The following is a 15,257-nucleotide window of genomic DNA, read 5'->3' as shown; positions in this document are numbered from 1 at the left end:
TCACCATCTTGGCTGAACCATGAACATCTTAGCATGTTCAGGCTATCTGAATGTAGCAACTTGGACTTCCCAATTAAGAAATACACTTGAGAGGAGGAAAACTTAGGTTGCAATCCCACCTCCAGCAAGATTTATGCGTTTTACATACAGTAGTTACTGGGCAGAGCACACACCAGGATTCACGTCCTTCCCTTGTGATTACACTAAGCAACAGATTCAGACTTCCAGACTTCTTTCCATTTTTCTTACCAGATGAATGCTTTATTTAGCTACTTGTATAGAGGCCCAAGTGGGAAACTATGTGCTCACCACCTTCCTTCTGCTTTACCAGTTTGCTATGTACGTGTCTTTGGAAAATGCTTCCTCAGATGACAGAGCCTGGACTAGGGACTGGGTTGCTCAAGAGTGGCAAGGTAGCAGTGCTTTAAGAAATACCCAGAAGATAGTATGAGGATTCTAGGATTCCTGACTGTCACACAGTGAGGAACCTTAGGATTTACAAAACAACTAAGTAGAGGACTTAGGGATCACAATTTTAAATTTAGATAAATAAAGTAGGCAGTACACTTGGAAAGTAAAAGCAAATCAAGCCTTTGCTTACAAGTCAGAGCTTCATGCTTTTAAGATTTAGTAAACTTCAGTGAGTCTTGAGTTCCTAAATGCTAAAACAATATTGGTAAAACAATATGCTAAACAAAATGCTAAAACAATACTGGTAAACAATTTATAAATGTGCTATATGAACTTTATTTTTTTTTGAGAGAATTTGGACCCTTGAGCCTTTAGTATGTTTCTACTGCAGTTGATTTTTTTTTTTTTTTGAGATTGCTTTTAGTTAAAACACTAAGTTTGCAAGTGCAGAGACTGAAAGGCACTAAATATGCTCCAATTCTTGCAATTTAATTATGCTCTATTATCTGTCGTATAAAAAAAAGACAAAATTTTGGGTGAAAAATCCCGTGCTTGTAACTAGTTAGAAGATCATAGAGCCTATGAATTAGTTTATAGGCCCTAAATTTGATAACTGTGATCCACAAAGAGCAGTCCTGTGGGCTTACATAACAGCTAATTTCCAAAAGGCTTACTTAATTGGTTCTGTCTCAAAGAACTTTAAGGTGGAATTGAGTCACATAAACTCTTTCTATTAATTTTAAATGACTTCATTTAGACAAAATGTCAAGTACTCACAAGTACTGAACTTTGCCAAAAACCAGCAGAAGGTTGCATGTTTGAGCACAGTGCTCCTTCCTATTTGAGCAATTTGGATTTGGGTACAACTGCTTAGTAACCAGCAGTTGCTAGGGTTTAGGCCTTAGCAAGGGCCTGAGCTGCTTAACGCTACATTTACTCAGTAAAAACAGACTTGAAGTGCTCACTATATAACTACCTGAAAGGAGGTTGCAACAAGGAGGGCACTGATCTCTTTTCTCAGTTGACAAGTGATTGAACACAAGGCAATGGCCTCGAGTTACACCAAGGGAGGTTTAGATTGGGTATCAGGAAGAATTTCTTCATGGAAAGGGTGGTTAGGCATTGGAACGGGCTGCCCAGGGAGGTGACAGAGTCACCATCCCTGGAGGTATTTCAGAGCCATGTGGATGTGGTGCTTAGGGACAGGGTTTAGTGGTGGATTTGGTGTTAGGTGACGGTTGGACTTGATGATCCTAAGGGACTTTTCCAACCTAAACAATTCTATGATTCTATATAGCTGAACTGAAGCCTACTCCATTCTTCTATGCATCAATGATTATTCATTGATTATTCAATTTCTAGAATGACATTCTCTTTAAATTTATTTCTCCATGTTTATCCATTTTTACATTTCATTAGTTAATCAAAAAACACAGGGTACCCAGTCAGAAGCCAATGTCAAGAACATTAAATAGAATAGGAGGCAAATCCACAGAATAGATTCCCAGAAATACATGTTTCTCATACAACTGAAAGCTACCTGAAAAGGGACATCAAGTTCTGTAGATAATAAAAAGATGACCAGGTAGTCCACCTCTCCTCCCCACCTACTCCATCATATTTATTCTAATAATACACATAAAGAAATATTTGTTTTTCTCAGCAACCCCCTAAGTTTTATTTTGATGTTCGCTTTCCCTGTAGTCTATGAAATACCTGGTAATAAATATTGCAAAGCAGAATGAACAAGCCTAAAAGCCATATATCTTCTTGAAATAGCTACTATATATAGACAGCTTTTCACAATCTGAAAAGGGGAAAAAATTAACAATCTCATTTTCAGTTTTCTGAATTTACTTCCATTGGTTCTAGTATAGGTTATGGCAAATATGCCTGCTCTGCAATCCCATTAGTTTGACACTGCATAGTAACACTGCATAGAACCTAATAATTCAGTCCTTTTTAGAGGTGTTTTATGCACCATACCTTGCATGTTGCTAGAATCATTGCACAACTATTAAACACTCACTTGTAATTCTTTTTTAACACTTGCTGTGCAACATAGCGAAATTCATCACTTATTGGATCAAGAGCTTCAATCTTGCACCTCAGGGCTTGGTATTTGGCCAAAGATGTTGGGTTTGGGCATGACATATTTGTTTCCTGTATATTAAGCATGTCTCGGATGAGCTACAAAATAAAGACAAATTTATAAATACTTGTTAGATTTTAATTAAGAAACCACACAAAACAGACTAAATTAGATAAAGTGACAGTGCAGAAACAACAAAAAGAATATGGAAAAGAACATTTCCACTGGCTAGATAACAAGTGGAACACGAGCAAATAGCTGTAGAATCCCATGAAAACAAAACAGAAAAAAAAAAAAAGTACGCAGGTGATAAATTGTTTCTGTACAACTGCAAATCAAGTTTTGCATCGAGCCTGCTCATAACAGCTCCAGGGACCAGTATTTGTGCTTGGACACCATTTTGATTTTGCTTTTGAGGCAATCCTGACTTACTATAATCTTACCATATTGTCCCTGATGCCCCTGTCCAGTTAGGGCAGTAGCACAAGGCATCCATGTACTTTTCTCAGATCAAGAAGGACATCTAACTTAAAAAAAAAAAAAAAAAAAGTAACACTAAACTTCACTGAGTCACGGGAAAACTTTATGAGACATAGTAGTTTTTTGATAGCAGAAGGCTTCCAAGGTTAAAAGTGCTATTAACATTTATTCTTTTAGAATGATAGAGAGCCACCTTCTCTCTACCTCTCTCCCTTTATTTTTTGTAACTTACAGAAGACTGACTTCTGGATATCCTTTGCCAAAACCAAGAAGTATCTCTGTTGGAATCTATGGAATTTACATTACATTTGTAATACAAGGAGAAAATTTGAGTTTGCTCTACAGTTACAAGTATGATGTAGTTGTCAGAGCCCTGAGTGCCTCTCACCTCTCCCAAAACTCTGGCTGCTTGAGTTTTGAGCAGGCTTTGACTGTGAAGATTTGGGGCCTGAAAGAGAGCTGTGGGAAAACTTAGTGGAATCCTGCCCCTTCTCTGCTCAAGAGATGCATTTACGCTAAGGCTCTTGCCCTTGGTTTCTTGGCTGAGCTATGTTGCAGACGTGTCTACATCCAGCCTTGTATGTCCTTGGTTCTGACTCAGATCCTGTGAACCTGAGTTCCTAGTTAGGCCTTGGACCAGCTGGACAAGCCCATGATGAGGGGGCAATCTGGACCGTTGTCCGACCCTGCTAACTGGCACCAGCAGTCACTATCTGCTGCTCTGCTCCTAACTAATTACCTCAGTACTTCCCTGTCAGTGCAGTGACTGCCCTGGCCTTGCTAACTTTCACCCCTAGCCCCAGCCACCTGCCCTTGGTGCTCTCTGACAGCTGCTGGATGCAAGGGCTGCATCTGTGCACATTCAGCACACCTCATCATCAGTTCCCCTGGCAGAGTAACCGAATTCCCACCTGACTGAACTGCTACACAACTTAAAAACAATGGAAGTGACTAATTAATGCAGAAAATGTGAGGGTGAGACATGGTGGGGATCCTTGGAGATTCCCGTAGGCAGGGCAGCTATGCTTAGACCAACTGATAGATGCTATCTGCAGTCCAAGGAAGCCCCCCGAGCAGTTTGTGCTGTAGATGTAGGCACAGACCAATAGACTGGTAATTTTAAATCATCTTTTGAAACTGTTCCTGCATACATGGGAAAGGAAAAGTCATACAGAACAATCTTTGTACATAGTTAAAATAGTTTAAAAGTATTTTGTATGTAGTTTATGATAGTGAATAGAAACTGATTATGTGTATGCTTGAGCAGTTGCCAGGGTCAGCAGGATGATAAGATCAGTTTCACGTGTCTCATTTAATCCAGCTGAAGATACCATCACAACAATAATTGCAGTTGAAACTCTGTCACAATCTAGATGGCAATTGATCCTCTTCTTCAACATATTCAGTACCTGCCATGAGCATTACTTTATTCATAAAATTCCAGTAAATGACTTTTTTAAACTGACAGTCTGTGACTGTTGATTTATCTACCGAGTGTGTTCAAAACTTGCGTAGCACATTGTAGATTGGGGCTTACTATCAGTCTGGAAAAGTTACCTGACACAGGTCCTGTTTTCTAGATAACAGCTTTTTGGAAACTTCGTAGTCTATTTCAGTCTTGTGACGTATAAGTTCATAGAATTCCATCATCATCTTTTGTAGCGCTGCCTTATCAGCTCCCTCATCCAGTGCATTCTTTACCTGGAGCAAAATACCTTCTGCTTTGCTCACCTTTAAGAGAAGAGATTATTAAGCTGAAAGCCATCACAAAATTACTGGAAGAACACAAAGCAACAAATACTGAAAACGGATAATTTGATTCCATGTTGAAATAAAACTTGAACTGTTAATGCAATATCAGCATTATAATGCAAAATAATATAATAGTGATACTTGACATCCTGTTGATTCACATTGTTAGCTTTAATATATTGATGAAATAACTACATATATTAGATGATAATAAATTTCTTACTACATTTCTAACTGCAATAATTTATCCTAAAATACATAAAACAGAGTAGAAATACTATTTATAAAATGCAACCTACTGATCAAAAGAAAGTAATGAGTCATTTTAGACAGTTTCTCTAGACCAATAATCTATATATTTGCTTGTGTCTGCATATTCATTCTCAACTGGAAATTTTTCACAGAATGCTCTATGTTATTTTTTATTCTTGGGGCAGGAGGAAAAAGGCAAAGTGCTCTTTAATTTACATGAGCCATATGCAACAGCTAGTAAAATGCTGACACTAGAGGCTGCATAACAAAGTCTTACTGCAGTTCAATATTGACCCAAGGCTGGTCTCAGTCTCACAAAGGCCTTCAGAAAAAAATGGAAAGTTAATCTAACTGAACAGCAACCCACTTCTTTGTTTCAAATATCCAGAGATTTTTTTTTTCTTTCTACACAAATGCTATTTCTCTTGCAAACTAATTATAAGTGGGAAAAGGTAGTGAAAACAGTTTTAGCATATTCTTACAAATCACTGCATTGGGATGCAGAGTCTTTTAGGTCTATGATTCAGCTTTCTCAAAAACTACCAATGATTGAACATTATTTATCAAATTATCAACTATTTGTCAAATTTTACCTACCCAAAATATGGTAGGAAATCTTGATATTGAAACAATTGCATCTCACAGAAAACATCTACAATAAACAATTTCCTTTGTCTTTGCTGATTTATGAAATGCACTCACTACTGTCTTTGAGTTAATTTATAAAGCATCACTATTGTATCACTTACCCATCACAATCTACATGAGTGTATACTTCCATATTAAAAATTGAAAGGAATATTCTCCTACCATAGATCAATTGATCAAAATTCAAATCACAAATCAAGTGTCTTATGTATGAAGATTAGGGCAAAGTCATTCCAGAACTAGTGAACTTCTACTGGCAAAGCTCTTCCAATTTAAAACCAACATAATCTCCAAATATTTTTTCCTCCAGTACTAACAGAGATGAAAAAACTTGCTGTCTTAAGCAGCCATGACTTAAATTATACAAACTTAAATCACATGAATAAACATTAGCCTCCTAACTGTTTAGGAAGGAAAGCAAAACCACTGAGGTATGTGGAAAAAAAAGATTAAATGAACCATAGAGTTAACAGAGGGATGGATAGGCAATTTCTTTCAGTAACAGTTGTAATATCCAAAGGCCTTCATGAGATGCCATATGTTAATTATATGTGTCATCTGATAATACAGTCATGGACTATAATTAAAACTATTTTTACTAATACAAGAGAAAGTCTGACTGAAATACAGTTGAAACATATTGGCAGAAGACAACAAACTACCATTATGCACTGTCTTCTACAACTATCTTTTTATGAGACTTGATAGAAGGGATCCTCCCATAAGCACTGTGTACATTACTATAAAATGGAAAAGACAGCCATCTGCTCTAGGGAGTACAGCAGGTTTTTAGTGTCATAATTCAAAATCAAAATTTGAGATAAAATTTCTGAAGCATTGATATGTTGACGTATAGGAGTACCCGATGTAATTACCAATTCCAATCTGAAACAGAACATTCTTGTTTGCTGGGTAAAAAATACTTATAATAGCATTTATGCATGGGTCCTCATGGAGTAACAAGAATTAACTTACATCATTTAGACTTATGTTGTTTACTGATTCAAACAGTAGGCTATCCAGGTGGCCAAGAGCTTCTGCCCAGATCAGTTCCACAAAATCACTAACTTGCTGAGATATAGCACTTGAACTTATGGATTCTTCTAGAAGTAACTGTAGTAAAACAAACACAATTCAGTGGAAAGACAAAGATACAACAGGAACTTTCCTATTCTCATCAACCATACAGTACACAATACACATTCATGCTTAATATAATTTCTTCAGTTCCATCAACTTGAAGGGAAGTTTTGCCTTTTTAACTCTTTCAGCTGGAGAGCATGGAAGGCAGGTGGCCGTGATCTACCTTAAAAATTGAGACATAACATCTTGGAGAAGACAGAAGTTGATTTGTTTGATATCTTCAACATGATATTGTACTATCAGGTATGAGGACATAATAGTTTTACACAGCTGGTAAAAGAACAGATAGTTCAAAACCATCAGTGTTATAAAGCACTGGAGATACTCTAATTGTAGATGTAGTTCTCTGTAAGAAAGCTCTGGTGGGAAAGACATTATTACTGTGAAAACAAAAAATTGGAGTAGTAAAGCAACAGAAGAGTACAAAGGCAATGAGTATCAGTGCAATTCATATATTCAATAAAAGTTGTGAAAACATATTTTCTTATCTGAGGAACATTCTTAAGTATTTACTTAGGCTTTTTATCATTGTTCTTCAACTCTAGCACCTTCCACTAAACTTGATGACATTAAACAATTAGCACACACTACATTACTTGTTTATACAGCATCAGCCATACAAACTCCTGAGATCCCTAGATGATGTATGTGGGCCACTGCTGGATATATTCTCTATTCCAGCTGTGCCATAAAATGTAAGTTACATGGTGGAAGAGAGAAGTAGATGAAGTACAATGAGAAAGTAAATGGGAAAAAAACTTTCTCTCACAGTGCAAATATTTTAAATAGCAGTAAAACATTGTCTGAAAACTACTTTAGGGAGCAGAATCCAACATCTATTGCCACTGGAGGGAGTCCTGTTACTGATTTCAGTAAGATCTATGCCAAGCCTATGACGTCTGTATAGGCTGCAAAATAATGATGACAAAGTCATACACGATGTAATAATTTTGGTTGCTGTATTAGTACACCCTTCTTTAAAAAAAAAAAAAAGGTGGTGATAAACCTACAGAGAAAAAAATATAGTGAGTATGACTGTATTCACTTTTACTGTGTTTAAGTGCTTTGAAGATTTTCTTAATATTCTTAAAACAATTTCAAAACATTTATCTATAAACAATTTCTCTTAACCTATGACTGTATGACTGTAATCTAGACAGTGTTTACCACATTCTGAAATTTAGAAACTAAAACAAATAATTAAGGACAGAAAAGTGTAAACAAGTGAATTGTACAAGCCTTTTGCAATTTTGTAGAAGCTAACCATCCTGCTTCTGGTGGAAAAGTTTCTCTGAGCAGGAATTCCTGGCTCTTCAGGTTCGCCACCAAAATATCATAATTTTCTCTTATTTCTTCAGCAGTCTTATTTACTATGAATTGTTTATTATCCTGTAAATTGAAAGAGCAAAGTTAGTTGGAGGAACTATAAATAGACGTATAGAATCAATTTTACCAGACGCTGTGCTAACAGCTGACAAATCCACACTCAACTTTTGGATTGTGGTTTATCAGGCTTCTGGCCAGGCCTCTTCCATGAGGGTTTGTGGGACATGAAGAACGAGCACAGGGCTCTGTATACAAGTTTCACAGTGACAAGTTGTTTAATCTAAATGTGTGCTGGAATAACTTTTTCTATTGATTGAGATATCCCAAGTTCATCCCTGATACAGCTCCTTTGATTTGACTTTAATGTTGCTACAATGTCAGTGCTATACCAGAGCACATACGTAACTCGTAGGCTGAGAAATGTCCTGAGGCTGCCCTCAAGACAGGCTTTTCTGTCTCTCCAGAGGATGCCCACACTATCATTTCTTATCACATTTTTGCAGTTAAACATCACACAGTTTAGATGTTACCAGGAACATGCATGTATCTGAGGCAGATGCATCTAGAACCATGCTGTGCTGCTGATAAGCTCTAAAGCAGGTCTTTTGAGAGTTGTAAGCAAACACACAGAGTACAGGAGCCAAATATGAATCAAACTTCTTATGATAAAGCTAATAGAAGGACATCCTACTATCTATACGTAAGAATCAGCCTGCAGGTAAGAATGAAGAGCATGTAAAGCTCTCTGGGACAGGAGTGTTCAATGTGCATAAAGAAACAGGTAATGTCAACGAGTGGCTCATACCTTGGTTCCATTTGAAGCACTGAAGTGTGCACACAGTCGAAACAGAAAGTCATGCTGTTCTTGGGTGCACTGTAATTCAATAACTACAAAATCTTTGCTTCCCATGGAGTTAATCTGAATGGAGAGAGAAATAAAGACCCCGCCCCCCATTTAACGCTTAAGTATGTTTCATTTATGTGATATTGCACCAAATGTTTCCCCCTGTCCTACTTATTTTTTTCACCCCACTTAGAACCACAAATTTTAGGGCTAAAAAAAAAAAACTCAAAATTATTCATTATTTCCATCATCTTAATGAGCAGAAGCTCCTCTCAGGGCTTCCTGTATGATTCCATCATTTCTGTGTTTTGAAAAGCTTTTTAATAAAAATGATTAACATTTACATTAGATTTAACACATAATAGCCATTATAATATATATCTAGTCACAAGCATATATGTGTCATTCTACTGCAATACTTTGGTAAGAACACTACACCAATAACAGAGGAGCTTTATTTTGGTAGAATGAGGCTGCACTGAAGGACAAAAAGTATTGAAGTACTTTACAATACTCCTCTTTGCATTGCAGAACAGGATAACATTAAAGAGTGATTGCTGATGCGTATAAAAATGCAAAACTTTTACTCATCTACCGATCATACTACATTCTGTCACAGAAAGAGAAAGGCTTACTTTTTCAAGGATGTTGTATTTTGCAACTTCAAAATCTCGAGGGAAAAAAGGAGCATCCCGATCATTTTCAGTATAAAATCTAGAATAGAATCAGAGCAATTGAAGTCACGTATGCCCTGTAAATACTGTGCTGTAACAGGCTGCAATATCACACTACAGCAAGAATTTATATAAGAACATAAATCTGGTTTTCAGCAGCAAAATAACAACAGAAAAGTTTTGAGAAATAAAATCCCACAGTGACAAACTGCTGACCTACACTAGTAGGCCCAAATGTCTGATGTGAATTTGTAGATGAAGACTAGATTTCAACCTTCATCCTTTATAAAAAACTATGGAAGCAAGAAAACACACAGATTTTCTTTGCCTGATTGCATGTTAATTTTTTAAAAACTTGGTCAGCATTAGTCACCCGTGCTCCCTGATATTAATTCCTCTCTTATTCTTGATTTTCACATTAGGGTATATTCTTGTAGTCATACCCTTCAGCTTTAGGACTTTTAGACATAACTTCTAGTACATTCTGTGAGAGTAACTGAACACCTTCCCTATCACTGAACTGCAGTCTCTGAAAGTGAAAGCTGCATTTTATTAATTCATTTTAAAACATGAGTGTTGGAGCTGGCTTTGTTCCTTTAAGTCAGTAATTAGTAACAGTTAGAACAATACTCTTTCCCTATCAAATAAGGGCAATCTCATGACCTTGATTTTCAGCTCTCCCAAGAATTTTTCACGGGAGAGAGAAATGCTCAACACTTCTAAAAACAATGAACTGGACTTGAAAGCAAATAAAAACATAGGTGAACCAAACTAATAAAAAATACGTGATGATAAACAGCTGCTGAGTTGGTAGAAACTTTGCATCCATTAATGAGCTGGATTGCAGGTGTTTACTACAAAGACACTACTAGATGGAAAACATAAAATCAATTTCCACAGTCTGATTCAAAGGTACAAAAGATAGAAGTAGTTATAAATTCATACAGATGGTACAGAAAGCAAAGAAAGAATAACTTTTTCCTTCACTACACTGTTGTTAAGGTACTAAACAATCTCCAGAAGAGATCTTGACTGCTGAAACAGATTGGAAAGTTTATTTTTAATTTTACATAACTATCAACATAGATGTATCAAAACACATATTTAATTTTATCATTTTACCTGAGAGTCCCTACTTTGAATGCAACTTTGTTGTCACTTTCTGCTATAACAGTAGGATTGAGGTCATTGCTTTCATTTTGATTCGTGGCATTTTTGTTTTCAGAAGATGACAAGTCTTCCAAACCTGCAATCAAAACATTTATTTACTTGGTAAAATATTTGGGTTCTCTAATTTAACTTAACCTAGGATCACCTCTCTTGACCTGCTGGCAATGCTTTGCCAAATGCAGTCAAGAACGCTTTTAGACTTCTTATCACCAAGGGCACTATTGGTGGCTCATGTTCAATTTGGTGACCCCCCCAGGTCCTTTCCTGCACAGCTGCTTTCCAGCTGTGTGGCCCCTGAGTGTCCTGGTGCCTGGGGTTGTTCCTCCACAGGTGCAGGGTTTTGCACTCCTTGAGGTTCTTGTCAGACCATTTCCCCAGCCTGTTGAGGACCCTTTGGATAGCAGCTCAACCCTCTGCTGTATCTGCCACTCCTCCCAGTTCTGTGTCTTCAGCAAACTTGCTGAGCAAACACTCTGCCTCATCATCCAATGAAGACACTGAAGAGAACTGGATACAGTATTGACACCTGGGGTACTCTGCTTGTTGCTGGCCTCCAACTAGACTCCGCATCACTGATCACCATCCTCTGGGACCGGCCATTCAACCAGTTTTCAATCCACATTGCTGCCTGCCTCTTCAGCCCACAGTTCAATAGCTTATCTATGAGGATCTTATGAGATACAGTGTCAAAGGCCTTCCTGAAGTCCAGGTGGACAACCCCCACTGTCCACCCCTCATTTACCAGGCCAGCCATTTCGTTTTAGAAGCTTATCAAGTTGGTCAAGCATGGGTTCCCCTTGGTGAATCCATGCTGATTGCTCCTGATGATTTTCTTGTCCTTCATGTGCTTCTGAATGGGTTTTAGGATTAGCTGTTCTATCACCTTTCTTTTCAGAAAAAAAAAATCTTACTTATATCAACTTTATTCTCAGTATCCATGGTTGCTGATTTCTTGAAGCTTGATTTGAAATACTTATTGTGCTTACACCACGCCAAGTATACCTACCGTGTCTGTCTGGCCATTGGTTCAAAATGTCACCTTGTGATGTATTAACCTCATATGCATCAGTTGGCAAAAGCTTCCCATTTTCAACCGATTTCCAAATGATATCTGCATGTACAACAGGCAGCTGGTATTTCCGAATAGTTTTTAGATCGTTACAACTGAGGACGTCAGCTGTATCCACAAGAACATGTGTACACTGAAAGACAGGTTACAATTACAACTGTTATACACACACAACTACAAAATTAATCCAAACTTTGTTTGCAGTCCATACTGGTAAAATCCTAGTCCAAAGGAAACATTTTAAACACAACCTTTTTGGATCAAATTTCTGATTTAGAGACATGAGACCTATGCAACTTATCCACAGACAACAGGGAGACTAAAATACGGCTAACTTCAGAGTGTGACCATCTTTCTACAGTAATCACAGAGCTATGAGGGCAGCCAAGTGCCTAACATTCTGTAGACCTTTCAGCAGCACACAGCAGGTCCTATAACAGGCCAAGCTCTACAGTGGCCAACTAGTTATAAATCCAATACTCTTTGGGATAACAGTATAAAAAAAGGCTGGACAGAGTCCTGAACAATCATAATATGCTTTGTTAGCCTTATAAAGAACCTTACACTGCTTTACTGGAATCATATATATGATGGAAGTTTAAACTTTCTGCATAGTTTTGATGGTGGAGCTCAAAGGGTTGCAGTCAATGGGGCCGTACCTGGCTGGTGTCACTAGTGGTGTTCCCCAGGGCTCAGTTCCAGGGCCAGTTCTGTTCAACACTGTTATCAGTGATCTGGATGCAGGAGCGGAATGCATCCTCAGCAAGTTGGCTGATGATAATAAACTGGGAGGTGCTGATGACTCCCTGGAGGGATGAGGGGCCTTTCAGGGGGTTCTACATACATTGGAGCACTGGGCAATCCTCAAGAGCACAAAGCCCAACAAAGGAAAATGCTGGGTGCCGCATCTGATACAACGTAATGCCAGACACAGGTACAGACAGCGAGAAGAGGCTGGAGGGCAGCTCAGCAGAAAGAGATTTGGAGGTGCTGGTTGACAGCAGGCTCACCTTGAGGCAGCAGCACGCCCTGGGTAAACCACATTTTGGGATGCATTAAACACAGCATAGCCAGATGGTCGAGAGGTGATTCTCCTGCTATATTGAGCATTGGTGTGGACCCACCTCTGACATTGTGTGCAGTGTTTGGCCCCACAACATAAAAAGGATGTTAAGGTGCTTGAAAGCATCCACAGGAGTACAACAAAGCTGGTAAAAGGACTGAAGGGATCAGGTTGCGCAGGGCCCCACCTAACCTGGCCTTGAAAGCAGCTTAGAAGATTCTGAATTTAGAGGGCAAAGAAATCCACCATGTCTTTGGAATACTCTTGCTAGACCTTAGTATGTTATTCTTCAGTTCTTCACTTTCTCCCCTAAACAGATGTGCATTGTCAGAGTTACCAGGAAAGCTGTTGAGCTCCACACAATATAATGTGCCTATGATATTCCTTTGCATTCCTTTTCTTAAAAAATAAAAAAATAAAAAAATATTTAATGCCAACTCCTTACGTTATGCACAAATCAATCTATAGATTCTTGAGGATATCAAATATGTTTTTTGTTGTTTGTAAAATAACAGTCACCTATGGAAACTGTGTGTATTAACAGCAGAGTTTAAACTAACTCAGTGCTTTATAAGGAAATGTTACACAAGAGTGAGGGGGAGAAATTAGTTTGTTCATCATACTGTTCTTAAAATTAAAAAAGTATATAGAGAAAACAAAACAAAAAATCAAAATATGATGCATTACCTTGTTCCCAAGGCAGATTAGAAGAGCTCTAATATTTATGAGCTTGTTGCAAGTACTAGCTTTGTGGGGGGAGCAAATAAATGTCATTTTCAAGTGGCAGAAGTGACAAAGCATTATGCCTTCACTATTAAGTGACATAATCCACTCCCTGTCGCCAGCATGTGAATACTTATATTGCTTTGGCATTAGCATGTTCCTTGGCACTTCTAGACTCCACCAACTCACTTTCCCCAGCTTCCGTGCATGCTTTGGAAGAGGAACATCACCACAACCATTCCCATAAGGCAGGCTGGATGTGGCCACTTGGCCCTGATGACCAAGAAAGTTCACTAATACAGACATGGCCATGTCATGCTGCCTGGCCACAGTCCCTACAAACACTCCTGGGTGCAAAATGTGACCTGCTGATTTCATTCCTGTGTGTGTCATAATTTATCCATGCTGCTTGTTCAGTATATACTCAAAACAGAAACCTGTATTTAAATTAACAACTGCAGTATCACAGACTTCTAACTCTACAACAATCTTTTCTCTAATCAAATGCTTGCATTAGTGTAAACAACAACAAGCCCAAAACTCAATTCAGGGATGTGTCTCATTCAGAGCTTCTGCTCCCTGATGACGTGAGAAGAAAACCAACATGGCAACTTTATTCAGGAAAAAAAGCCTCCCTGATTCTTTTGTAGGGAGCGAATATTGCTCTTATTCTCTTTTTTTTTTTTATGAGACATTTCAGTTCTACAGAGATAGATGCATTAGAAACGTAAGCAGAAATATTGAACAGAGAAATAATCTCTACAATCCTTATTTCTTGACATGAGGCAAGATTAACACTCAACAACACTTACACCACTTAGTATTTTCCTTCTGAGATCTCAGAAATAAATCTAGAACTTACCTTGCGATTAATCACATAATGAATTTCTCCACCATTTTCTTTTATGCATGCTCTTAGCCTGGTCTTCTCCTGAATGGGCAAGTTCCTCACTTTAACAAAGAACACACAGTCTGCAAAGATTGTCATTGCCCTTCTGTTAAGACAAAAAAAAGGGGTTTATTTTGACTAAGAAATCTTTCATTTCTACTACCTACCTAAGTAGTTTCTCACCAAATATTCCCTTTTCAACTCTAGGAAGTTCCACTACAAATCCCATTTTATCAGCATGGTAATCAAATTGACAAAGATTATCTCTTAATCAGTTTTATTCACTTAAAAAAATAGATACAGAAAATTATTTAGTGTGACTTACATTTTCAGTCAAGTCATGGCTTGAACTAATTGTCAAACTCATACCTTGACCTTTTGCTGTTAGTATGCACTGTTAGTAAAGTGGAACGATCTTAGTTTAAACTGGAACAACTCTCCTTCTGGTCCCCTTTCACATAGTATCCTTATAAAACAACTGTTTTTTCAAGAATATGAACTATTTTTCATGTTTCTACTCAGTGTAATCTGTACATGTAATCTTTAAAAAATATAAATTAAAAAGAACTTCAGTAAATTGATCCAGATTAAACACAGCCTAACTACATCAACAAAACCCACAAAAGGATACACCAAGAAATAAAAAACAACCCAGAACAAGAGACTAGTTTAAATCCAGTTCTGTTTACTGATTGAATTCATTTCTGGCCTAGGGCAAAGA

At 37.7% G+C, this 15,257-nt stretch overlaps 1 protein-coding gene across 3 annotated transcripts in view; it reads right to left on the bottom strand.

Annotated features, from left to right (window-relative positions):
* Positions 1-15,257, bottom strand: part of PARP4 (poly(ADP-ribose) polymerase family member 4) — a 50,026-nt gene that overhangs the window by 29,783 nt on the left and 4,986 nt on the right. For all 3 annotated transcript variants that reach the window (XM_068670770.1, XM_068670765.1, XM_068670778.1), the window contains 9 exons: positions 14,510-14,642; positions 11,799-11,994; positions 10,745-10,868; positions 9,584-9,662; positions 8,910-9,023; positions 8,018-8,167; positions 6,611-6,748; positions 4,541-4,714; positions 2,441-2,601 (listed from right to left, as the gene is read on the bottom strand). In XM_068670770.1, the coding sequence (XP_068526871.1) occupies positions 2,441-2,601; positions 4,541-4,714; positions 6,611-6,748; positions 8,018-8,167; positions 8,910-9,023; positions 9,584-9,662; positions 10,745-10,868; positions 11,799-11,994; positions 14,510-14,635 (1,262 nt within the window). In that variant the 5' untranslated portion in view covers positions 14,636-14,642. The remainder of the gene's footprint in view (positions 1-2,440; positions 2,602-4,540; positions 4,715-6,610; positions 6,749-8,017; positions 8,168-8,909; positions 9,024-9,583; positions 9,663-10,744; positions 10,869-11,798; positions 11,995-14,509; positions 14,643-15,257) is intronic.

This window comes from Anas acuta, chromosome 1 (assembly GCF_963932015.1).
Source record: "Anas acuta chromosome 1, bAnaAcu1.1, whole genome shotgun sequence".
Lineage (NCBI taxonomy): Eukaryota > Metazoa > Chordata > Aves > Anseriformes > Anatidae > Anas > Anas acuta.
Note: the sequence above shows the minus strand (reverse complement) of the source record. Positions and strands in the feature narration are given on the sequence as shown.